The 26,461-nt window shown below is 44.6% G+C and overlaps 2 protein-coding genes and 2 pseudogenes across 3 annotated transcripts; 1 reads left to right on the forward strand and 3 right to left on the reverse strand.

The window, feature by feature from the left end:
• Positions 1–8,333: 8,333 nt before the first annotated feature.
• LOC125509874 (transport inhibitor response 1-like protein Os11g0515500) lies at positions 8,334–15,043 on the reverse strand. 2 transcript variants are annotated; one of them, XM_048674900.1, is made up of 4 exons: positions 14,859–15,043; positions 13,845–14,356; positions 11,272–11,767; positions 8,334–9,290 (listed from the first exon to the last, which is right to left on the reverse strand). In XM_048674900.1, the coding sequence occupies exons 2-4, from the start codon at positions 14,294–14,296 to the stop codon at positions 8,529–8,531; spliced, it is 1,710 nt and encodes a 569-aa protein (XP_048530857.1). In that variant the 5' UTR covers positions 14,297–14,356; positions 14,859–15,043; the 3' UTR covers positions 8,334–8,528. The 2 variants fall into 2 exon arrangements, with proteins under 2 accessions (XP_048530857.1, XP_048530858.1); XM_048674901.1 differs by having other exon boundaries at positions 14,838–15,043.
• A 22-nt stretch (positions 15,044–15,065) lies between these two features.
• On the forward strand, positions 15,066–16,823 carry LOC125509875. Its single transcript, XM_048674902.1, has 3 exons — positions 15,066–15,214; positions 15,390–15,467; positions 16,411–16,823. Exon 3 carries the CDS (start codon positions 16,420–16,422, stop codon positions 16,627–16,629), a length of 210 nt encoding a protein of 69 aa, XP_048530859.1. The 5' UTR covers positions 15,066–15,214; positions 15,390–15,467; positions 16,411–16,419; the 3' UTR covers positions 16,630–16,823.
• Positions 16,824–18,201: 1,378 nt separating this feature from the next.
• LOC125507150 lies at positions 18,202–19,009 on the reverse strand (annotated as a pseudogene).
• A 2,844-nt stretch (positions 19,010–21,853) lies between these two features.
• On the reverse strand, positions 21,854–24,888 carry LOC125509876 (annotated as a pseudogene).
• Positions 24,889–26,461: the final 1,573 nt, after the last annotated feature.

The following is a 26,461-nucleotide window of genomic DNA, read 5'->3' on the forward strand; positions in this document are numbered from 1 at the left end:
TCATATCCGATCTAGGTGTCATACCTAGTGCATCAGGTCCAATGAAAATCTTTTGTGACAATACTGGTGCAATTTCCTTGGCAAAGGAATCCAGATTTCACAAGAGAACCAAGCACATCAAGAGATGCTTCAATTCCATTCGGGATCTAGTCCAGGTGGGAGACATAGAGATTTGCAAGATAGGTACGGATCTGAATGTTGCAGACCCATTGACTAAGCCTCTTCCACGAGCAAAACATGATCAGCACCAAAGCTCCATGGGTGTTAGAATCATTACTGTGTAATCTAGATTATTGACTCTAGTGCAAGTGGGAGACTGAAGGAAATATGCCCTAGAGGCAATAATAATGTTATTATTTTATTTCCTTATATCATGATAAATGTTTATTATTCATGATAGAATTGTATTATCCGGAAACATAATACTTGTGTGAATACATAGACAAACTAAACGTCACTAGTATGCCTCTACTTGACTAGCTCATTAATCAAAGATGGTTATGTTTCATAACCATAGACATGTGTTGTCATTTGATTAACGGGATCACATTATTAGGAGAATGATGTGATTGACATGACCCATTCCATTAGCTTAGCACCCGATCGTTTAGTATGTTGCTATTGCTTTCTTCATGACTTATACATGTTCCTATGACTATGAGATTATGCAACTCCCGTTTGTCGGAGGAACACTTTGTGTGCTACCAAACGTCACAACGTAACTGGGTGATTATAAAGGAGCTCTATAGGTGACCCAAAGGTACATGTTGGGTTGGCGTATTTCGAGATTAGGATTTGTCACTCCGATTGTCGGAGAGGTATCTCTGGGCCCTCTCGGTAATGCACATCACATAAGCCTTGCAAGCATTGCAACTAATGAGTTAGTTGCGAGATGATGTATTACGTAACGAGTAAAGAGACTTTTCGGTAACGAGATTGAACTAGGTATTGAGATACCGACGATCGAATCTCGGGCAAGTAACATACCGATGACAAAGGGAACAACGTATGTTGTTATGCGGTCTGACCAATAAAGATCTTCGTAGAATATGTGGGAGCCAATATGAGCATCCAGGTTCCGCTATTGGTTATTGACCGGAGACGTGTCTCGGTCATGTCTACATTATTCTCGAACCCGTAGGGTCCGCACGCTTAAGGTTTCGATGACAGTTTCATTATGAGTTTATATGTTTTGATGTACCGAAGGAGTTCGGAGTCCCGGATGAGAACAAGGACATGACGAGGAGTCTCGAAATGGTCGAGACATAAAGATTGATATATTGGACGACTATATTCGGACACCGGAAGTGTTCCGGGGAAGTTTTGGATAAAACCGGAGTACCGAGGGGTTACCGGAACCCCCCGGGGGGGTTAATGGGCCTCATGGGCCTAAAGTGGAGAAGAGGAGGGGCAGCCAGGGCAGGTCGCGCGCCCCCTCTCCCCCTAGTCCTAATTGTACAAGGAGGGAGGGGCGGCGCCCCCCTTTCCTTCCTCTCCTCTCTCCCTTCATTCCCCCTCTCCTACTTGGACAAGGAAAAGGAGGGAGTCCTACTCCCGGTAGGAGTAGGACTCCTCCCTGGCGTGCCTCATCATGGTCGGTCGCCCCTTCCCCTTGCTCCTTTATATACGGGGGCAGGGGAGACCTCTAGACACAATAATTGATCCGTGAGATCTCTTAGCCGTGTGCGGTGCCCCCCTCCACCATAATCCTCGATATTATTGTAGCGGTGCTTAGGCGAAGCCCTGCGACGGTAGAACATCAAGATCGTCACCACGCCGTCGTGCTGACGGAACTCTTCCCCGACACTTTGCTGGATCGGAGTCCGGGGATCGTCATCGAGCTGAACGTGTGCTAAAACTCGGAGGTGCCGTAGTTTCGGTGCTTGATCGGTCGGGCCGTGAAGACGTACGACTACATCAACCGCGTTGTTATAACGCTTCCGCTTTTGGTCTACGAGGGTACGTAGATTACACTCTCCCCTCTCGTTGCTATGCATCACCATGATCTTGCGTGTGCGTAGGAAAAAAATTTAAATTACACGTTCCCCAACAATTAATACTCTAAATATTAACTTGTCCTAAATGAAAATCTTCTATAAGCTTATAGAAGTCAGGAGCAGTGATGTCCCAATAGCTCTTGAGAAATGCTGCATTGAAACCATCTGGCCCTGGTGATTTGTCTGTAGGCATATTCTTAATTACATTATCAATATCCTCCTTGGTGAATGGTGCTTCCAGTTCAGATAGATCTTCCATTGGTTGGAGCAACTGATGTATGTTCAGTGGGTTTGTGGTAGGTGCAGATGTGCCCATTCTTTCTTTAAATGCTCTGTATAAAATTGCAGCTTTGGCCTGGTGATCATGATGTTCATGTCCTTGCTCATCTCTCATCATGGAGATGAAGTTGTTCCTGTACTTAATAGTTGCTTTGGCCTGAAAGTACTCAGTATTAGCTTCACCCACTTTGATCTTTCTTATAGTGGCTCTTTGCTTCCAGTATTGCCTCTGATTATCCAGAATGACTTCAAGGTGAACTTTGAGAATGTTCCAGGCATTGTGTTCCTCCAATGATAAAAGCCTAAACTCCTCAGTGGTATCGTAGCAAAGAATCATGTAGTTGGTATCTGCAATGATCTTTTTCAGATCAGACAAATTTTTAGCCCAATTCATTAGTCCTTTTCTCAGTCTCTTGAATTTAGTTGCTACGATCTTGGCACTGTCACTCTCATCCACCTCTTGTGTCCATATAGAGCTGACTACCTCTTTAAATTGGTGGTGTTCTAGCCAGAAGTTCTTAAATCTGAAGATATTAGCTTTAGGAATAGAGGACCCTAATTTTAATAGGTACATGATCTGAGGCAGTGTTAGCTAGAGGGATGGCAAAAGTGGCTGGGTATTTGATGGTCCAATCTTCTGAAGTGAAACACCAATCAAGTTTTCCCAATAGGGGGGCCTCTTGCATGTTACTCCAAGTATATTTCCTGCCTTTTAGTGGGATTTCAATGAGAGCCTGTCTGTTGATTGTTGTGTCAAAAGAAAGCATATCATTAATACTACCCCCAGCCATGGTTCTCTTATGAGGATATCTAGTAAAATTAAAGTCTCCCATCAGTAACCAGGGCGTGTCATTTGGTGTAATGAAGTTTTGCAACCAGTTCAAAAACAGAATCTTATCATCTGGTTGGCATGGCCCATACACAATGGTTAAAATCCACTGTTGTCCATTATGATTGGATGTGAAAATGACTGATAGGGGAAAAATCGTTGTTGTGATGGATTTGACAAGAGAACACTTGATCATTCCATGCAATTAGGAGGCCTCCAGAAGCCCCTATAGATGGTAGAAATGCAAATTTTCCAAACCTCTTGGGACAAAAGTTTTTCAGATAGGAGATGTCAAAAGATTCTTTCTTAGTTTCCTGTATACAAATAATGGAGCATTGTGATTCCTCAATTTTATTAGCCAAAGCAGTCCATTTCTTTGGATCATTGATGCCTCTAATATTCCAGTCCAAAATGTTCCAATCTCTATTCATCAATGTATAGTGAATAGTAAATAAATTGAGCTCAAAACAGTATCAGACCCGGCAATCTCAGTATTCTTCCCAACAAACTTCTTGCATAAGTAAAACATCCACTCAATAAGCAGTTTAGGTACCATACTAATAGCATAACTGAGGAACATCACAGTCTCACATCTTACAAATACAGGAGCATAAATAACATATGCCATGGTCACTATTCAAAACTGCAGATCTAGTTAAGAGATAAGCTAGATCCACTTCTTGTTATGCTCCCTTGCATTCTTGACTCCCTCCATGGTGGTGTTGCCACTCTTGGTGTTCTTGTGTTTCTTGCTGAAGAGTTCTTCAATTGTATCCTTGTCGTAGACCTTGCAAAAAGAGGTGTTTATACTTTTCACAACTTTGGGAGGGATCGGTGGTGGTGCAGTATGACAAGCCAGGCACTCTTTATCTTTACAAACAGCTTTCTTAAAACCCTTGTTAATTTTCTGGAGTCTACAACTTCTTCTTACCTCTGTTTCAACTAGTTCCACATTTTCTTTCCTCTTCTTGTTTCTGTGCAGAGCAGAAGTAGATGAGGCAGACATAACTTCAGTAGTATTGTTATCTGCAGATGGTGAGGTGTTGCTCCTTAGTATCCTGTGTCATAGAACACTCCAGGGAGTTATCAACTAGGCAGTTTTTTGGGATAACAAATGGAATAGTGTTTGTTGCAGCTCCTTGACAAATAATTTTCCACACAGTAGAGGAAATGAATCTTTTAGCCCAGTCAAATTTGCTAGGAGTTAATAGAACAACTGATAAGAAATTGGCCCAGTCCACTGGTACCTGAATGGTATCCTTGCTTTCTGTAGTTGGAGCAAAGTGCTTACTCCAAACCTTGACTCCTTCTGCGCCCATATGCTGCTCCTCATTGTTCATGTTCCTCACTGTGATCTCCTCCAGAACTGGTTTGGCAGATACCAGTCCTGATGTTATGTCTGCATTTGTATTATGAGCCTGATTAGCAAATAAAGGTTCAGGAAAGCCTGGTGGCGCTGTCATATCAGAATTTTCTGTCTCACCTATGGCTGGCATGGTAGCTTTGTCTCCCTGAACCTGAGTGCTGTCAGCGGCAGTGTGTTCAGAGCTTGTAGGAGCTGCCTCAATAGGTAGATTCACAGCATTCAGTTGATCCACAGTGATATTCATACCCTCCTCATGTACTTCTTTATCAGAGTTTTGAACTGCCTTCTTGATGCAGGGAGTAGAATGGGACATGAGTTCAAAGAGCATTTGGTCTTCCATAGTATCTCTCTGAAGTTGATCAGTATGTTGAGGTGTTGTTACCATGCTGGGCTCAGGTCCCAGTTGGGCCTGCAGATGAGGAAGTATCACATTATCTCCGTGGACAGTAGGTGGGGTTGTTGGGCCTGTTCCTGGGCTGGACCATTTGGCATGGCCTCCAAATTCAAATCAGGTAGCTCATGCAGTTGCATATCAGGAGCAATAGGGCCATTAGCAGAGGCAGTAGAGTTGATACTGTTGTTATATGGCAACATAGAAAGTGTGATACTACTGTTTGCTTCCATAGCTGGGTTATTGATCTCCTCCATTGTCTCCATAATGTCATTCAGAGCCAAAAATTCTCCTACATGTAACTCATGATCTGCTCCTTGAGGCATAGCCCAATGCCCCCAACCTAGCATGTGGTCCTGTTCCTCTTCCATCTCCATATCTACTGGGTCATCATGCTCATGGTCAGCAACATTAAGGGCAAGTTGCAGGTTAAGCTGAGGATTATGAGGTGGAGTAGGTACCAAGTGCTCATCAACTTCATGTTGTTGAAGTGGACCAATGAAATGATTATGCTGGTTTGGATGGAAATTGGCTTGCTGGGGGAGTGAGTGTGGGTTGCCATGAGGCTTCACAGGATCTTCATCGGCTGCTTTAGCTCCCAGGATCTGATGCTGGAGTATTACCACTAGCACAGTCAGTGAGCCAGTCTGGAAATCATATCCCTCTCCTATGACAATGCTATTAGGAATGTCTCTGAGCTCCTCCACTCTGACCTTCACCATCATATTGGCTCTGGTACTACGCACTCTGTCCCACATTAGAAATTTACCAAACTTACTAACTGCATTGCTTACTTCTTGGATATTTCTTCTGTCAAATTGGTAACCACATAGCAAAATCCAAGCATCTATGTTGAGTACCAAGCTCCTCCAGTTCATTCCTCTGTCATGCTTTTGAAATATGACATGGACATCCGTGAACAGATGCGAGCTACGGGTAACCATATCATCTATGTTAAAAATGCTACTGAACTTGACATAGACTTGACCGAACGGACACGGCTCAATCTCAGTGAATCCCAGATGATGATCAGCCAAGAAATCAGATAGTACCTCTCTGACGGTGTTGAATGCCACTGGGAGATTCGGCATCGGAACGATCGTGGCAATCGCCCACTCTTCATGAGTTGCTGGCGTAGCACCGGTGATGACTCGAATCCGAGCCGGTCTGCCAGCTACTTAGATGCTATGGTGGTTCGGTGGCAGGACAGGGGTGGGGTCGAATGGGAAAGCCGCCATTGTCGACGGGGTCGATGCAGGGTCGGTCGCCGCCGGCAACAGAGAAGAGGAAGTAGGATTTGGTTGGATTGTGGTGGATTGGAGACGAAGAGAGACGGAGTTTGGGAAGAGCTGAGATTGTGGCAATCGCCCCGGGACGCCTGCCGGAGAGAATTAACTGGTATTCCCTGGTTGGTGGGTTGAATGACCACTTGATTAGACACAATCACGGAAATAGTGGCGGGTTGCCTCGGAATCGCAAACGTCTGGCTAGGTGGTGGGCTTTGCCTGGGGATTGGGTTGGGCCTGGGTTGAGAATAGCAGTCGTGTGCCATGTGGCCCCATCGCTTGCAGGCCCGGCATTTAATTCTATTTGTGCAACTGGGCCGGATGTGGCCCATGAGAAGGCACCGGACACAGAACAAAGAGCCTGATTTTTGAAATTGCGATGATCCCGCCCTGTTGGTAGTAACTGCCAGAGTAATAGCATTAACTCTAGTGATGTGATTGTGTCCCAGTGATCTAGTTTGATTATGGGTGATCGGATCTGTGCTTGATGATCTATGATCAATGGAAGATGAATCTAGATAGATCCTTGGAGATTGCAGAGCCTGGATGTAGGACTTCCTAGGGTGACGATGAAAGATGTGCGTCCAAGCATCTTCTTTTTCTTTGAGGTATTGATCCAATTCCCAACTGGAATTAGGACCACCATTGCCCCAAAGTAGGAAGTTGATATTCGGTAGAGGAAGAGAGATGTTGCCTCCCTCGATGATCGAAAACCCCACTTCTTTGGAGGAGACAAAGAATTTAAACGGCCAATTCTGAGAAATTGGACCTTAAAAAGTGATGCTCTACCTCCAAAACAAGATAAGAGAATAGTGATTAATGATTCTTCCGTGAGTCGGATTTGTGATCGAGTGAACTCCGCAACCAGGAGGAACTCTTCCATGTCTTTGCCTTCCTCGTAGTTGATTGGCACTCCCCATTTTCTCCAGACTTCCACGACAAAATCTTGACCAATTTCGAAGTTGAGATCAGCTAGGGCCATGGCGTGAGATAGTGGATCGAAAGGCTTGGGATCAGAGCAGGAGGTGTGGTGGCGAGTGGACGCTGGGGCCGGAGTGGCCACCGGCTGCTAGGAGGTGGGAGCGGCAAGCTTAAACAACTGCTTGTTCGTCGTTCCAAATTAAAGTCCAGATCAACAAGTTCTTTTGACATTCAGATCAACAAGTTGTGCGGCGTTTCCATGGCGATCAACATACTCTCTTCTTCCTTTTCTTGTGCTTCTTTTTCTGGATCAACAGGTTCTTTTGGTGCTCAGATCAACAAGTTGTGTTGCGTCGATCAACAATCTGACAAATGCATCTGTAGAAAAAAGAAAGGATTTTGCTTCACGCCACATTCTACGAAATTACTGACGACTCATTCTCTGATCACTAACAAAGGAAGCATGCAGATTCATCAGCGGTGTGTCTAGGGCACATCTAGATGTGCTCTAATTATTGCACATCTAAGTGAGTGAATCAAGCATAAAGAAAAAAGAAAAAAGAAAAAAGGAAATATCCACACAAATCTCGGCGTAAGATCAATGATATAGGACTTAGATGTGCAATACTTATGACACATCTAGATGTGCTTTAACAAAACTGAAATTTAAAAGCCAAATTAACAGACCCACTAACCACGACAGCACATGTAATTTACAGCGCCGAGACGAATCCAGGGGGCATCACCCCTCGGGCCGGCGAGTATCCTCAACATACAGCTTCTCCACCTTCTTTGCCTCCATCCGCCTCGCCGATGACCTCGACGTTGAGGCCTGGCATATTTGCTCAGGGTGATGCCGCGCATGACGACATCCAGAGCGAGCGCATCGCCTCGTACCTGTGCATGCCTGCAAGAACGGCCGCTCCTCTTCTTCCTTCCGGTACACCCACCTCCCAACCCAACCCAGGCTGAAGTGCCAGCTCCCGTCCCCCGCCACTCCTGACGGTGCCCACCAGAAAATTCAGACCCATGTGAAATAGCAAAACCATCGTCAAGAACATTGAAATGAAACCGTTTCATTCTTTTCATTGGCTCCAACCAAACACCAAGATGAAACCATAACATTGCGTTCCACTTCTTCTAATAAAGAAAATAAAAAATAAAAATAGCATTCCGTTCCACTTGGTTCAGTAACCAAGCACACAGTAACAGAACAGATCAGCTCGTTGCGTCACAAACAGTTCAGCTATACCGCAGTGCAACCTTGGAAATAAGGCCTAGATCCATATATTATGCTGTGTTGGCCACACAAATAGCACTTCGGAAGACTAACCAAATTCACAAGACTGGTGCCCGCTTCAGAGTAGCAGACGTAGCATAGAAGTGCGACAGCACCGAATTAAGTTCACACAAATAGGAGGGTCTAGGAAAACCCAGCAACTACGACGGTATAAGTAATTTACAGTGCCGAGACGAATCCAGGGGCATCAACCCTTGGGCCGGCGAGTGTCCTGTAGACATACAGCTTCTCCACCTTCTTTGCATCGTTGGTGCCTCCATCCGCCTGGCTGATGACCTCGACGTTGAGGCCTGGCATGGCTGCCGCGAGGGACCTGCAGCCACCCAGGGTGATGTCGCACGACGACATCCAAAGCGAGCGCATCGCCTCGTACCGGTGCATGCCTGCGAGAAGCGCGGTGTTGCCAAATGGGCAGTTCCTGATCTCCAGCTTCCTGAGATTCTTGCAGCCATTGAGCACATAGATCATGCCATCATCACTATCTCCTGCAAACGAGACAGAGAGCGTCTCCAGCCTCTCGGCGTACATGCCGATGTACAGGAACACACTGTCCGTGAGAAGGCCAGACATAGATAAGCGCCTGAGGCCCTTGCATGACCGGACGATTGCCCCAAAACCCTCGTCCAGTGGCTGGCCTGTCACGGCATCTACTGACCCATGCAGGCAGATATGCAGTCTGAAGGACGTGATTCGCGAGCAGTTCTTTGCCACCGTGATCAGAGCAGAATTAGTCATTCGACGGCAGGAATAGAGAACAGAGTTTAGCTTCCGACAGCCTGAAGATACTGCAACCAGCCCTTCCTCTGTCACACCAGTGCTTATTAACACATTTGCATTCGCAGGAAATACCCTCAACTCTTGCAGCTCCAGGCAAGAAGAGGCTACAACCTTTAATCCTGCATCACCAATGTGATCTAGTACCTACAACCATTAAGCTGAAGTGAATTATAACATTTTATAACAAGAAACAACCAGCAAGGATGAAACACAAATGAAGGAAACATAAGAAAAACAAAGGTATACTCTAAGAATCCTTTTACCAGAAGTGTTCCACTATAACTATTGAAGTAACCTTCCAATACTAGTTACAGAGCTGTTAAAACACCCACAGAAGGACCTTCTCTGGGATTAGAAACACTCACACAAAGATACGTTGAAACACCCAAAAGTATGTCACCTCTTTGTGTGTGGTTTGTGTGGGTGAGCGCGTTAAGTAACACTGACAATTAAGTACAATAGCTATTAGACAATGTTTCCCTAACATCAATCAATCCCATATCAGTTATTACTAAATCATCATTTTGTCTTTGATCATTCTCAAAATACAGTACTACGTTGACAGAATTTTCACGCCTACAACTTTTCCTTGTGCACAGCACGGCCAGAGATGCATACTATAAAGTATAAACCGCTGTAGCATTACCAAAGATGCCAAGAGAGATAAAAAAGGGTGTACTTCCAAAGTTCGCTGACATTTTTAAGATTATTATATCTTGCCACATTTGCAGGGTCTGATATTTTCAAATGTCTATACTGGTACAAACTAGTAGATCGTTAAACAAGTCAACAGATACGTGTGTTCTTAACTTCTTATGCAACCTCTGTCAAAGAGTAAGGGTGCGTTTGGTTCAAGGAATATCCTCGAGAGGCTAGGGATAGCCCTTTTTTTGTATGGCTATCAGGCATTTGGTTCAGAGTTTTGGGTGGTTGGGGATAGCCAGATTCGAAGAATATTCCCTGAAAAACGGGCTGAGCGGAGCCGCCGAAAAGTGGCGGATATGGGCAACCACCCTCGCTCTCGCTCGAAGTGGTACACCCCATCTCATTTTTCCTCTCTCTCTCTCGCATCGAGCGATGGCAGCCGCTGCACAAGATCTAACGACGCCATGGCTGCTGCTGGTGGTGGCCGGCAAGTCGTGTGCGATGGCGGAGCGCACGGCCGTGGTAGAGCGCGTTGGGGCAGCTGGATTTGGCCAGCGGTGAAGCTCGGGCGTGGACAGGGAAGCTGAGTGGTGGACTGGTGGTGCTGTACAGGAGTGCGCAGCCGCCGACAGGGACGCCGTGCATCCGCCTGACGGCCTGAGGTCGGGGCACAGGAGCTGCTCCTCTGCTCCTTGCTCTCCTATCTTGCATTGTTTTTCTTTAGGCAATCTTGCATAGTTAGTACTCCACGAGCTGCCATGCATAGGAGTAGATCTGATGCCATGCATATATTTGTTTACAGTGAACACGAGCTGCTCCTTGTGTTCCGTTTTCTGTTGATTTTCTCTTTACAGGAGCAGCGAACAGAGCGCACAGAGGCGGCAAGCATTTGCTCTGAATTTTACTTGATGAATATACTATCAAATTTAGATGGATTGTTCGTGAATTATGTGCCCTGTATACTTATTCACCTTCGGAAATATGATTGTTTTCCATAAAAAAATAACTGACCACCTCAAAGAAATAAGATTCTTGGAACAACCTATCCATCCATCATCCCTCAAACCAAACATCAAATGGCTATTCTCAACCCTTTTTCATCCCTATACAACCAAACAGAAAAAATGGCTATCCCTAACCGGGTGGTTGGGGATACCCTCAACAACCCAAACTGATCCCTTGAACCAAACACATCCTAACACATAAGAAGTTGAACTAAATGTATTTTGTGTGTTAAATTTACAAAATTCTTGCCTAATAAGTACAACTTAAAACAGCATATTGGGCAACATTACTTGCTAATTACACTACAGCAGGGTTGACAAAAGTAGAACTTCCATATACATAAACATCTCATTTCATAGGCTTGAAGTGAAACAACACAGCCAACAAAGTAAAGCTCTCTAGTAACTGCATAAAGTAATTTAACATAACAAGAAACAGACTAAATTTCCCTACCACCAGTGCTACTAAGCCTTACCCACAAGTGTCGGAGATTCTGACATTGGCGAATAATTCCAATAAGATCAACTGTCCGAAACATTGGAGCATAGCTAAGGTTCAAGCATGTTAGGTTCTTGCAAATATATTGTATTATTGGAGTAATCCAACGTGGAGAATCCCAAAAGCCAGATAAACTATTCAGAGAACTGCATTGTTGAATAGCACTGTAGAGACTGGGGAGTGCACCAGCATTATTGCTTTGAGCAACCAATCCTGTACCTAAATCCACCAGCTTAGGAGCGGAAGTAAGAATTTTGGCTAAAACAGCTGGTGGAACTGCACGATTTAACCTTAAGCTTTTAAGATTTGGACTCCTTGCAACAAGACTTTCCAATGCATTAGCACTCACTGCTCCATCCAAGCAAGCAAAATTCAAGGATTCTAATGATGTCGAAGGCTTGGGGAAACAACTAAACCAATGACGGCCTCGAAACTCCACCTGACTCCCTTGTAAGTCAAGTTCCTTCAGAAACCTATAATGAAGAGTTTACAAATTAAGTAATATGACTTGCAATTACCGAAAGAACTTTTCTGAAGCAACACTTAAAAAACTGAAGAGAGGTCGAGATTAATTAATCTTAATAGAACAGAACATGTGTATGAGACAATAACTTCTAAGATACACAATTTTGCCAGGTATTAACATTCTAATTGTTATCAAAATAATCCGGTTTACGAATGACATCATTGTTGGTGACTACTGATGCAAACGACCTACCAGTTCTACAGAAAACAAACGGACAGTGCGCAAACTATTGAATTTCCTTAAAGATGGTATCACCAAATATATGTCACATAAATTATAATAATCCAATCTGGAGTCACATGGAAATGATGCTTTATGAATAGACATGAGAAAATATGTAAATATGACTGGAAGTGTAATAATAGCTGTAACTGTTAATAATAAATATGAAACAATTTTTAAGTGCCTTACGTATGGGCTTTACAAATGTTATGGGTGGAGATCAGAACGTGGGGCCTTGGACCTACACTAAGTGGGCTGCACAATGCTAGTAACAACCATGTACACCTAAGATTAATGAGAAGATATTTTCCATTATCTTATCTTTCAAGCTGTGAGAACCGAGCGGTGTTCGGTTGGCTAGAGCACACACCTGTGAGCTCCTCCACCCACGTTTGAGGCGCAGCCTCCGCAGGTGCCTCACTTTTACCTCAACAACGCACAGTTTAGCGAGCGAACTGCCCCCTTTAACCACTCCTTTTATCTTTCAAGTTGTGATCTCCAGGTTTCGTTGTGAGACTAAGGAGTTTCATTGTTTAAGAGGGCAGGCTCACCAATATACGGTGTGCCGTATGACGCAGCAACTAAAGAATGAAGAACCAAATTTGTTATCTCCTACAAAGTCCATCGCCAGCACCTAGGATCTGACTTTGCCCCAACCAAGCCGACACTGCCAGTACAAGCTACCCTTCGTTAGTGTTTACCCTGTTGCGTACATTGGTACTGAGGTTTTAAGTTTATATTGCTGAAATTCCCTAGCCTTAAATAAATACCGATCGGTGGGCACATGGAATCCACCCACAGAGATACGTACCAAATTATGCAACTACAGTAACAAGTTTGTGGTGAGTTTCAAAACTTAGTAAAAAAATATGTACGATGATTATGGTTAAGAATAGTGAATAATTACCATTATTTGCCTAATTAAGAGTTGGTAACACTTCAAATGTGAGCCCTTCAAGAGGTTGTGGGAGTGGACGTACAACCCACCACCTAGGTTCAAGTCCTCACAGACGTGAATTTATATTCCTATATATACTGTAGGGGTTTCCATGATAGTTTTCTTTCAAAAAAAAAAGGCGAGCACTTCAATTATATTGATGGGAGGATCGAGAGACTCTAGACCAGGCATATTTGAAATTGGTAATAAATTACTGGTGAAAGAACCGTCGAGTATTCTAATCCTCCTTTAAACTGGAATGATATGACATAGCCAACATTACTACATTAGTGCCTTCCTCTCTTTCCGATGTTCTGGTAATGCCACATTGCTATATGTAAACCACCGACAGTCCACATATGTCTTTTAAAGTTACTGGTGAAAGAGCCCTCAAGATTCCACTTATATAAATGCAGCATACCAAACTTTTTTATATTGATCACATCTCAAAATGTATATGCAGTCATGAAGATTATATAACACTGGAACCATGGATTGCCCCAATATGCAATGCATTCACAATCTCTTAAATAAGTTCGCACAAACTGGTTTGAAGAAACATCCCTTAAAATAAGACCTTTCTTTAATAAACTGAAGTGCATCCGCAATCTCAATCATTATTGTTTATCAGAACTCATGGAAATGGAGATAGAGCAATGCCAACTTACAAGGACTTATCAAGGTTTTTCTGTAGGATCATTCAAATGTCATTGATAGTTTCTCGGTTTCCATTCTAAAACAAACATAACATAAATTCGGTATCCAAGATTCAAACAATTGTACAAGGAAGACATCCACATTCAGTAGTCAGTACTATTATCATAACATGAAATGTGAAAGACTTCCAAGCTTGTAGCATTCTGACCTGCAATTGGTGGCAATAGTAGCAAGGCCATCAGTGCTGAACCCCTCACAGCTAACAAGGACTAGTGATCTCAAATTGGGAAATGAGTGAGCAAGGTGATTGAGGCAACCATCAGTGACAACCATCCGCTTCAGGCGGAGCTCTTCAAGGCCAGGGCACGCACGGGCACACGCATCCACCCATGGCTCCGCTGAGGCACCCCACCCCGCAGGGACAAGGTTGAAGTCAGCAAAGCGTGGCTTGCCCTTCACGGTCAGCGAGCGCAGGCAGGGGAAACGCGCGTGCACACGCTCTGGGCGCACGGCATAGCAGTTGGAAATGAACACGGAGCGGCGAGTGAGGCCCTCGATGCGGTACCACGCGTGACACACGAGAGATGCAGCATCGCGGTCACGGTGCGACGATACGAAGCCAAGGATGTGCTCCACCACTTCATCTGGGAAGTAGGGCATGTTGCCGCCTCCCAGAATCCTAACAAGCCACAATTAACTTTTACAGTTTCCGGCCGTGACCTGTTCACAGTCACACAAGCACAAGAAACAAAACATTGTGTTAGCACTGGGTACCAATTAACTACCATTTGCTTGAAATTGGTACTGTACAGGCTGATATATGATATATATTCATACTCAAATAAGTACTTGATCATAAATTTCCAAGAATTAACACAGTTAATTAAGCAACAGTCGCACGAATTTTTTGCATCTTTCCATAAGTAGAAGTGTTCGCAAGAAAACCACCGAGCACGACCCCCCCCCCCCTCCCCCCAAAAAAACCCAGAGATGTCCTCCGACCGCACACCCAAAGAGTGCCATGGGGTTGGGCTGGACTGGAACCCCAAAATTTCCTCTTCTTTTTCTTCCGGAAAAGGAACCCACAGCTATGATCAGCTCAACAAGCAGCGAACGAATCCGCATGAAACTAGATGGATTAAACTCCTCACAGCTCACAGAAAGGAAAGAAAATACGAGATCAAAACCATCCGGACAGTACAAGCAAGTTAGGGTTCGTCACCAGCCCCCGTCCGGACGGATCGGCGGTCCAGCGGAGCGGAGAAGCCGTGGAGGAGGAGGACGACGGCGGCGACCGTGGAGTCAGAGGAGGATCCCTTGGAGGCGGCGTTCCTCGGTGGAAGGAGGCCTGGACCCGGGGGCGGGTGCTCGGCCGGCGGAGTGCGGAGCGCGACGACCGTCAGAGTGCTTTGTTATCATCGAATCGTTTTTTATTCGCTTTCTTATCTCACCCACCCCGCCTCCCCTGTCACTAACAGGTGGGCCCTCGCTGACAGAACCCTCTCCAGCGCCTCTCTCTCTTTTCCTCGAGTCACCACCAGAAAGAGCAGCGGCGGCGTCCGGCGGCGCCGCGGCGAGGTGCTGCCCTTCTCCTCTCTCTCGCCCCCTTTCCCTTGGGGCTCCTCTGCCCCCTTTCATTCGGACGTCCCCATGGCCATGGATGACTGACGGCAGCGGCGGCGGATGCCCTCTCTCCCTGCTCTGGTTCCCCCGCTCTCTCTCCCCTGATCTGTTTTTCCTCTCTGGGCTGCAGCGCGAAGGAGGACAGGGACGAGCGGCAGGCCGGCGACCAGCAGCACCCCTCTCTTCTCCGTTGGTGATTCCTCCCCAGGTACTATAACCCTAGCTGTTCGATCTGCTTGTGCATGCTGATCTGAAGTACTGTTCGTGTGCGGTTTGTGTGTATGCGATGGCTCGTGTTTATGCCCTGTATAGCATGCTTCTTTATGATTGGTTAGCTGCAGTTCCGAGGACAACATACTTCAGTTTTGTGCAGCGCCTGAATCTAGCTGGCCGGCGCGCCCTCGATCCCGCCCATCCCACTGGCCGGCGCAGCCACCCGCTCCCCATCTCGCCCATCTTCTTCTTCCACATCTTCTTCCCCTTCCTCTTCCATCTTCTTCCCCCCTTCCCTGGATCCCCCTTTTTCTCTTCTTTATTTACTTGCCCAGGCAGCCCCTTCTAAGTTCCTCCTCTTTCTTTGTTCCTATTCTTCCCCTGCTCTCCATGCACATGAATTTACTGACCACAGATTCATCTTTTGCAGGGTGTGCAAATATTATTTGGGGTCGTCCTACATTTTTTAGAATATTTGTTATTTTTATTGCTATATGATCATTCAATTATACTTACTCATTGTGTAGATTTTGATTTGATGCATAAAGCACAAAGCATAGGCAATTCCATAGTTTGTCATCCGAACATGATTTGGTATTGAAAACCCATTGAGATTCCAAGGCCCAATTTCATGAGCATCCAAACATGTGAATTCGTATTCAAGTCCATTACAGTTTCCTCCCTGAATTGGAACTGAAACCAATTCAATACGGAGGCCTTCAATACATACATCCGAACACAGCGTGCATGTTGAGCATGATTTGCGTGTAATGTTGTTTTAGGGAAATCATGGTGAATGCTCCTGATGATTTTGTAACTTATGCGTGTCTGTTGAGTAAATGGATGTTTCTTCCATGGTTAACATCTGGAAACTTGATAACAATAGATATGTATTACTATTCACCCCTTTTGTCTGACGACCTTGTGTATGCTTCCAGGTTGGAAGGATGAGGAAGGGACTTCATCCCCAGATGCAGTGGATCTCGTACGTGACGCAGAGCGGCAGGCTGATCAACATCATGATGACCAAGGTGAACCACACCGGCAAAGTGTACCACATGAGGGCGAAGCGGCAGATGGCTCAGAGCCTGGGGCAGATCGCCAAGTTCAAACGCCGATACGAGCAGGAAGCGCCGGAGGAGAACCAAGACAAGTAGGGCAGTGCTGTTTGCAAAGGAGATATACATTCTCCTTAGCCTTAAGCTGCATCATCAGATTTTAGTTAATGAACTTTGTTCGTGGAATTTTGTTTCCATTCTCAGGGATAATGCTGTTTAAACCTCTGCAAGTTCGTGTCACTTGCATGTTGGGATTCTCAGAGCCATAAAACAAAAGGAAATTTTGAAGCCAATTAGTTTCTGTTTTCGCATCAGTTAATGGTTGGGCATGACAACGTGTCTTTGATTTAGTTCTGTTTCTACTGTATTGCTAGTTTGTTTCAGAACATGTCTTTGAGAGGTCGACTGGTATTGGTATTGTTGCTTGAAATCCTTGCTGTACTTGAGAGATCGATGTGAACAAAGCTCAGCGGTTCTTGTGCTGCTTACCTTGCAGGCTTTGCACAACGTGAGCTTCTGAGAACTGAGTTCAGCAACTTTGGTTACTTCAAGATGATGATGAGTTTTGCCGGGATGATGATTGGCTAGAATTTGAATTAGTTTAGCCTGGAGGAGGAAGATGAAGAGAAAACACAATTATATGAGAACATTTGGTAAAACATCCATCAGTAAAACACACTGGCCTCATCTACTATCGTTCATTTCCTGGTCATTTTCCAACGTGAAAATGAACAAAATCTTGCGTAACAGTTAGCGCCTGCTCCTTTTCACCACTTTGTCTGTCTACATGAAACATTAGCACAGTTTCACATCATAAAAAATTCGCACTTGTGTTGTGATAAATTTTAAGAAACAAAGTACGGCTATCAAATTTCATACAACACTCGTTGGCCCATTCTGATAATTTGGAAATAACGCATCATAATTCATAAACAATTCACTTTGGCATGATTCAACATTGCACGTTGCTAATTAGGCATCTAAATGTTATTTTAAAAGGCATATAAGTGTTCAACAGCATGGCACCGACTACAAGGCTCCATGACTTTTAGCATGACTCTTGAGGGAACCTTCCCCTCGACGTGTGTTCTGATAGCCGAAAGCGCCATGGGAGCCTTCATGAGGATATCCCTCCCCATAGGGAGGCATCTGTCAGGTGGGGCCCAAGTGCGGATACCACTCCCTATATAGTACGCTCTCCGATATTTATTGACGCTACATCCTCCAGAACTGTGACAGCCATGAATGGTGTCCAAAGTGAGGCGCTCCAGCAATGACGCGTTCTCCACAATGTGGCATGTTAGCTCAACCAAGCTCTTCGTGGAACAAAAGCCGACGATCGTCATGCTCCTTAGGTTGTTGTGGTGGTGTTGCAGTAGCTGCTTCAGACACGAGGAATCCCCGATAACTGAATCATGCTTCATGTCAGGTTGTCGTTCCTATAGACAAAGCCAAGATGCTTGCATCAGCGATTCCATAATTGACACTAGGTATGATTGCAAGATGAAACGTAACTTACTTCAAAGATGAAAGTCTCCAGGCAAGGACAAGCTTCAAGAAATGAAACCAGAGAAAGGTAATCATAATCCGGTGAAATAGATTCATCTCCAATTAGAGAAATATTCAAGTACTTGAGGCGGCGGAATTTGCTAGGTAGCATTGGTGTGCTGATCATCTGCATACAAGGCATCTAAGATTAGTTATATGAGTAGGCACGACAACTGTTATATCCAAACAGCTAGTCTATACTCATCTAAACTTTCAGAACATACCTCATTAGCGAAGGATATGACAAGTCTTTCAACAATTGGCGCATAGGACAGAAGCTTGGTACGAGCATATGCAAGACATAGTTGGACTGGCCGAATTCTAAACACTCCATGTCTACGTTCTTTACTTGCAATGCACTTTTCCATGAAATCAATACTAAGCTACCTTTGAAGTGAAAAGTGGAGATATTTGGAGCACCGATGTCTATCACTTGCAGACTTTTGCATAGAGACACTCTCAGGAACGTAAAGCCGCTGCAGCACACGAGGTACCTTCAGGCAAACGATCTCACGGCAATTCAGGAGTCTCAAAAGCTCCAATGCGGGACAATTGGAAAGAAGGCCCTCTAGCTCATCGTCAGCAATCCGTACATTACTCAGAGTCTCAGACATAACCGTGTCAAGCTTCTCCAGCAACCAAGCTCAGCAGTGGGACGGAAGGCACATATGGCTATGTGAAGATACCGAGTTGAGCTTTCACTCCCATTAAATAAAAGCGAGCATGGTAAATTGTATGGTTCCTTAGGAATATGAGGCAGATAAATCTCGAGTTCTTCAATTCCTGCTGTAACAGCAATATGAAGCCAACTATTAATATTATAGGAATCAACCTTGTTACACTCAACAAGTTCAAGTCTTAGTTTCTTCATGCCAACGCCTGAGTGGTTTTTAAGAATATGATCAACTTTGTTGACGAGATCCCTTGTCATTTCATCCTTAATGAAACATGTGATGTAAACAAGCAGGGTAGGACTATTAATAAGCAGGGTGAGACTATTAACTGAAACATGTGATGAAATAACAAACGAACGAAGCCAGGCAGGAGCGCCTGCAGTGCCTGCGAAAGCCCAAGGGGGCGACCAGAAGACAAGCGGGCAACGTCGAATTGTTTTTTCTCATTTATTTTTGAACTGCGGATTTTGTTTCATAAAAGTGAAGGGTTTTTCTACAAAAGTGCATGACGTACGACCAGAAGCAATATTATTAGGTAAAGATACCACTGTCACTTTGAGAAAATGGGCTATGTGGACTATTAGGACAATTTCAATAGTCGTCTGACGCAGCATCGAGCGGCATCTCATATTTCTTCGGCAATTTCTTTTGATTTTGGGCTCGCTAGACGCATAAGACGAGGAGATGGTCAAATGAACGAATCGGTAGATATTTTTTTACTTGATATATCTTTATCTTTAATCTTTAACTAATAATAAATGGACTATTGATTCTGACGGCACGTCAAGAAAATTGCCTCCGAAGTTTCCATGAATTACTCACTATGCCATCCATAAGTCAACACTAAAATGTTCTGTTTTCATTTTACAAGTCGCTGCACCGAACATGGTTTTACCCAGCGGTCCACAATTTGCTAATAGCATGCTAGTAACCATTGGGTGATTGCACTTTTTTGTTTATTTTTTAATCAAGCATATTTAAATATTTTTAAAAATATCCATATATTTTTAATCCTAACTCGAAATCTAGCATATTATATATGAAAAATTCTCAAAAAGCTGTGTATAATTCAAATATGCTATCATCTTGCATGTTAATCATTTCTAAAGTTTGATTTAGAATGCAATCTTAATTAATACCTTTTTATGAGGTATTTTGAAAATGACTATCATATATCTTCATATACCATTTGAATTAGCACAAAAGCTATTATTAGCGCAATAGGGGATGTTGATTCCAATCAGCTACCATGTGCTAAAGGTTACAACAAATATATAATTATTCTCTCTACTTCGCACAGTGCACAATAACCGATCCATATACAATGATGTACACTAGACTACTAATATGCTTGCAACTAAATTAAATCTTGATTTAGATTACAGTTGCAAACACATATATCAGGAAGAGAAAATGGTGTGCACAAGTTATCGTTGAATACTAAAATGTAGTACTTCTCTATTTCCATCAAAAATTATTGGGAGGAACGACAACAAAGGCGTTCAGGGAACCGACTAGGACTCGATCTATATATACCTGGTGAACCGGTGCAATCTGGATCGACCCGGCTCCCCATTTAATCCCCCTCCAAGACGTCCCATCGCCGCAGTTGGCAGCCCTCCGCCGCCTCTCGCGCTCAAGGCCGCCCGCAGCCCTCCGCCGCCACCCCGCGCTCATGGCCGCCCGCAGCTCTCGGCCGCCTCTCGCGCTCAAGGCTTGCGGCAGCCCTCCGCCGCCTCTCGCGCTCAAGGCCGCCGGGAGCCCTCCGCCGCCAAGCCGCGCTCAAGGCCGCCGGCAGCACACCGTCCCCAACCCGCGTCTCTCAAGGCAGCTCTACCATGGGTGTGCCGTTCAGCGACCCCACCTTCTTCTCCTTGGAGCAGGCCAAGGCGTTCGTCGGCTGCAACCCGAATCTCTCGGGGGCTCAGATCACCGTGAGCGGCGTACACGTGCGGGACGTGTCAGCTATGGTGGGTTTGCTGAGCGAGAAAGAGGAGAGCTATGGATGGGAGATCGAGAACTGCCATCGTCTGTACAGCGAGGGCAGGAAGTTTGCCGTATTTGTGGACGAGTACGAATCTCTTGTGCGCGATGCGCTAGAGGAGATTGATGGCGCAGGATCTGTGTCGGCCAACACGGCCAACAATCTCGGGTATGAAGCGGCAAAGCTCCTGCAGCTCGTCAAGGGCGACCCTACCCTCGACTACTTTCGCGGGTTCGCCCAGTTTCTGGTCCGCGTCGGCGACGCCGCTTTGGCAGAAGTTGCCCCGGACGCGGGCGCGCTACGACGACTTCCCTGAATTCGAGGAAGACTTCCCGGTTGATCCCGAGCCGGTGTCCCCTCCAGCCGGCGGCGCCGACGCCAACTGATTCTTCGACGCCAATCGTGTACTGATTCTTCGACGCCAACCATGTACGTGTATGGAGTGAGAACTTTATATCTGTCTGTGCAATGTCATAGCATGTATGTTGTGAGGTCAGATCTTCCTTTTAGAAGGTCAAACTTTATTAACTCAGCGCAATGCTTACCAGATGGGTGATCTTCACATCTCTATGCAATGTCATAGCATGTACTGTATGTTGTGAGGTCAGATCTTCCCTTTAGAAGGTCATCATGCCTAAGGCATAACTTTATTAACTCAACGCAATGCTTACCACATGGATTAATTACTGCGATGATCTATCTATCACGTGGAAAAAACTGTTGGAGATCCATCAGTCTACCAAATTTGTTTCTTAAACAAAGTGCAATATATCCAATGCGGAAGGAGTTACGTTGTACGGAGTAATAATCAATTTCCTGTACTGATCTTTTTTTTATTTTAAAAAGAAGAAACAATAAGGCTATGCACAAGGTCATTTGTTTTCTGAGAAAATACTATTCACAAAGACTACTGTATCAGGGATCGAGGAGTTGCAGATGTTTAGTTCTAGTTTTTACAACAATCGTTTTTTGTGTTTAGTTGATGCCTCAAGTTTTAGCTTCTCTCAGATTTGTGGACAGAACAAGTGTTTTGTTTTTATGATATAGATATAATCATATTCTTACTACTATTTTAGTTTTTGCAGTTCCTGAAATGACATGCATTTCTCCTTGCTTGTACTAAATAAATAGCGCTATTTATTTAATAAACAACTCATCACAAACATTATAATTTTACATGATTAGTCACGTTCAACAACATGGCACCTACTGCAAGGCCCTGAAACATTTAACATAACTCTAGAGGGGATTATGCCCTCAACGTGTGTTCTGATAGCCAAAAGTGCTCTATGGGCTTCCTTGATTATATCCCTCCTCATAGGGTTGCAACCGCCAGGTTTATCGACCGAACAGCCACAAGAACCGAAACTAGTGTCCAATGTGAGACACTGAAGCGACGATGTGTTCTTAATGATATGAAGTGTTAATTCGACCATGCTCTTAGCAGAGCAGAAGCCGACGATTGTTACGCTCTTTAGGTTGTCATGGCGGTGTTCTGGCAGCTGCCTCAGATGCGAGATATCCCCGACAATCGAATCATGCTTCATGTCAGTTTGCTGTACCTAAAATAGAAAGCCAAGATGACCGTTTCAGTTGTTTTGCCATAGGCACTAGGTATGCTTGCAAGGTGATCAGTAACTTACTACAAAGATGAAAGTCTCCAAGCAAGGAGAAGCTACAAGAAAAGAAACCAGAGAAAGGTAATCATAGGCCGGTGAAATAGCTTCGTTTGCATTTAGAGTAATGTGCAAGTATTTGAGGTGCAGGAATTTGCTAGGTAGAGTTGGTGTACTGATCATCTGCATAAAGATGTCTCGGATTAATCATATCACGTATGAAAGCTGTTATATGCAAATAGCTACCCTATGATCATCACAACGTTAGAATGTACCTCATTACACGAGGATATGTGAAGCGTTTCAACATTCAGTACAGATGGCATAGGCTTGGTCCGAGTGTACCAGATAACGTTGGGCTGATATGAACACGTTATCCTCATGTTCTTTACTCGCAATGCGCCTCCAAATGAAATCTTTACCAAGTTACTGCCACCGATGTCAAAACTCGAGATATTTTGAGCGTTGCTCTCTATCTCCTGGAGCTTTCTGCATTGACCCGCTCGCAGGAAGCTGAGCCGCTGGAGCTGACAAGGTATCTTCACACGAACTATCTCATTGCATCTAAAGAGCCACATTAACTCCAACATGGAAGAATTGGAAAGAAGGCACTCTAGCTCATCGTCCGTAATCAGCACATTAGTCAGCCACAACTCCTTCAACCTTCTCCAGCAATCAAGCTCAGCTGTGGGACGAAAGACACAGCTGGAGAGCTTAAGATACCGAATTGATTTTTCACTCCCACTGAATAAAAGAGAGCATGGGAAGTTGTACTCTGCCTCACTGATAAGAGACAGCAACATGGTGAGCTCTTCAATCCCTGCTCTAAAAGCAATGCGAAGCCAACTATTGAGATAACAGTGATCAACCTTGCGGCAACAGTAGAGATTAAGCTCTAGTTTCTTCATGCCAACACCCGAGTGATTCTTAAGAATACCGTCAACTTTACTGATGAGGTCTCTTGCCATTTCATCTTTATCAATACCATTTCCATTCAAACCTAGTGTTTCCTTACTTAAGGTAAGGTTGCGACAGCATCTCCATGATTGCAGAAATGTGTGACACACAAGCCGCGCGAGCAGCCTCTCGTAATGGCATTAGGGCATGTATATGTTGATATATGTCCTGAGAATGCAGAAGCACAGAAAGGAGAAATGTATCAGAATATAAAAAGAAACTTTAATATTAATACTAAGTAATCGCAGCGAGTGGATTGAGGGCTACAAATGAGCTTTTGAGGAAGATTTTCCTGCAATGTTAATTACTTAGTATGGATATTGGTACAATTGCATTCTTACTTAAATTATGCATATGAAAATGAACAAGAATTATTTATTTGCATTTGTGCAAGTCAACATTCAGCACCCATGCAGTGATCGGTGATGCGTTAAACCATACAATGTGATACAATTATATGCGACACTCATGTCAGTATGGCAACTAAACAAAAACATGTATATTGTGCACAGGGTATAAATAGTACTACCTCAGTTCCTAAATATAAGACGTTTAAACTGCCAAAACGTCTTATATTTAGGAACAGAGGGTGTACATATGAACATTTAGAGCCACAGACGTAGACTGCCAAAGCCAGATAAGAGAACAGTCTTCCATCATATGTGGTTCTTTTTTTCCAGAAAATTTGGTTACTACTACAGCGCAAGGTCTCAACATTGTGGCAGTGTAATAAAGCATTCCACAGATGCTCGGATTGTCAGAACTTGTCATCATAATCTTATACTCCGAATAGGCACACCTAGCATGATTCTAAGTTTGGTTGTAGCAGGCGGTAATCATATGCCAATGAAGAAAGTACTGTGGTGGTGGACTGGTACGAGCCAAACACAGCATAAAGTAGTAAAAGCATAGCTATTCTTCAGGTTTATTTAGCTAGTAAAATTTTCACCAGTACCAGGTAAAAGTAAAACACACAATGGTATTTTACTCAACAATTTAATTCGTCAGTTATCAGAAACAGTATACCTCTGGAAGGTCTAGACCTGGTCTTGGACGAGCACCACTTTGTGAATAATCATCTTGCTGGCGCAATGAGCACTTTTTTTTACAGAATGAAGCAATCAATCCATCTGTCAATACATAATTCACAATGAGAGTACATCAAAACTCTGATAGCACAGACAATTCGGCATCCATCCGAGATTAGATAGATCTCAATTCAAGGTTAAAGTGCAGAGGTTACTATTAAATTAAAGAAAAACTGCAGATCAGATCTCAATTCAAGGTTAAACTGAAAAAATTTCTGCAATCATCGAAGGAGAAGAGATGAGAAGGGGAGTAAGATGCGTACCGTGTGGAGTTCTCCGGCGACGGCGCTGCCGGTGGCGCTTCCTGCACATGAGCCTCATCAGTCCCAGATCCAGCACCAGTAGTCGATGCCCGGGATCGCGATCCGGGCCTTTTCGACGACTAAGGCTGAGGGGATCCTGTCAGCGCTGGCGCCGGACGCCGCCGAGCGTTCGCTGGAGGCCAGGGTCTCTAGATAAAATGCAACCCCTTTTGTGTAATAGTATACTCCTATATAAATAAAACAAGATAATAATAAGAGAAAAGAAGAAAATATAAAACACTGGTAATCGGACGGTGGCGAAACACCCTGATACGCGTAAGTCAGGTGAAGATTTGGAAAAAATCCGCCGCCTTAGGGGCCACACGATTAATTGAGTCAGACCGCCCAGATCCGCCTTTACATGGCCGCTGGAGGCACACGGCCCGGGCCTGGGCGGTTCAGTGCCTCGGTCTATTTTTAACTTGGATTTCCTAATTTTATGGACCGATCGGTCTTGCGAGAATTCACTAACCGAGGCTTTCGGTTCAGCGAGAATTCGGCTCGGTCCTCGGTTATAACCGAAGGGGACCTTTTTTCGAATTTGAAGAGACAACATACTGGATCGGAAGAAATAAATCGGGAGTCAAATTCCAAGCGAGAAACAATGAAGGTCAGAAAAGAAATCGATCCAAACGTACATTGCGCTGCGTGATATGGCTCAATCAGGGTGCTCATGGCTCCCTTGCATAGCATACATGAATGGTAGGAGGAAAGACATATAGTAGGATATGGACGCAAGCGGGCCGCCGACCATGAAGAGCACGGGCGCTACCGGCCGCCGCCGAGTGGGAGCCACGGGCGCTGCCGGCCGCCACCGGGGGAGCCACGGCCGCCGCCGCCCGCCGCTGGGATTGCGGTAGGTGGAAAAGGAGGCGGCGGCGCTGTCTACTGCGTGATGTCGTGCGTCAAGCTGCGAGGGCCACGCGTGTTGGGCTAAGAATTGGGCCGATAAAAGGTTAAGGATAACTTTCTGTACGTATCACTTAGGTGTTTTTTTAGGTATGAAGTGGCTTGGGAGACACATGGAGATTTTCGAGATATGATCCATGACTCTTGGTCGGCTTGCTAGTCAAGCTTGCGGGTGGAGGAGGTTAAACAGAAGCTAGCAGAGCTCGCCAAAAAATTGAAATAATGGGACAAGGACACCTTTGGGTCGGTTAGAGCAGAAATTAAAAATCTGAAGAAGGAATTGGGGAGGCTATGAGATGATCCGGCGCGCGTCGGCCCAAGCCATTTGGATTCCATGAGAGGCTTGTTGAAATGTACCACAGGGAGGAGATACTGTGGCGTCAGTGGTGGAGAATTGAATGGCTTACTTCTGGTGATAAGAATACAAAGTTTTTTCATATGAGGGCGAGCATGAGAAGAAAGAAGAATATGATCAAATCGATGTCCAATGCTTTGCGCATTATGGTGGACGACCCCGTGGAACTAAAGGACTTGGTTTCAAACTTTTATAAAAATATGTATACCTCGGAGGGTGTAACAGATATAGGGGCTGTTTTGGAACATGTACCCCGCAAAGTAACGGCAAATATGAATGATATTCTGTGTGCTCCTTACACTAGGGAGGAGGTGAAGGTAGCACTATATCAGATGTTCCCTACCAAAGCCCCGGGGCCGGATGGATTTCCTGCTCACTTTTAGCAGAGACACTGGGATGTATGTGGGGAGAAGGTGACAAATGCGGTTTTGCGAATTGTTAAGGGAGAAGACAGCGCGGAATGCATTAATGATACTTTTTTGGTCTTAATACCAAAGG

The sequence above is a fragment of the Triticum urartu genome, chromosome 5, assembly GCF_003073215.2.
Source record: "Triticum urartu cultivar G1812 chromosome 5, Tu2.1, whole genome shotgun sequence".
Lineage (NCBI taxonomy): Eukaryota > Viridiplantae > Streptophyta > Magnoliopsida > Poales > Poaceae > Triticum > Triticum urartu.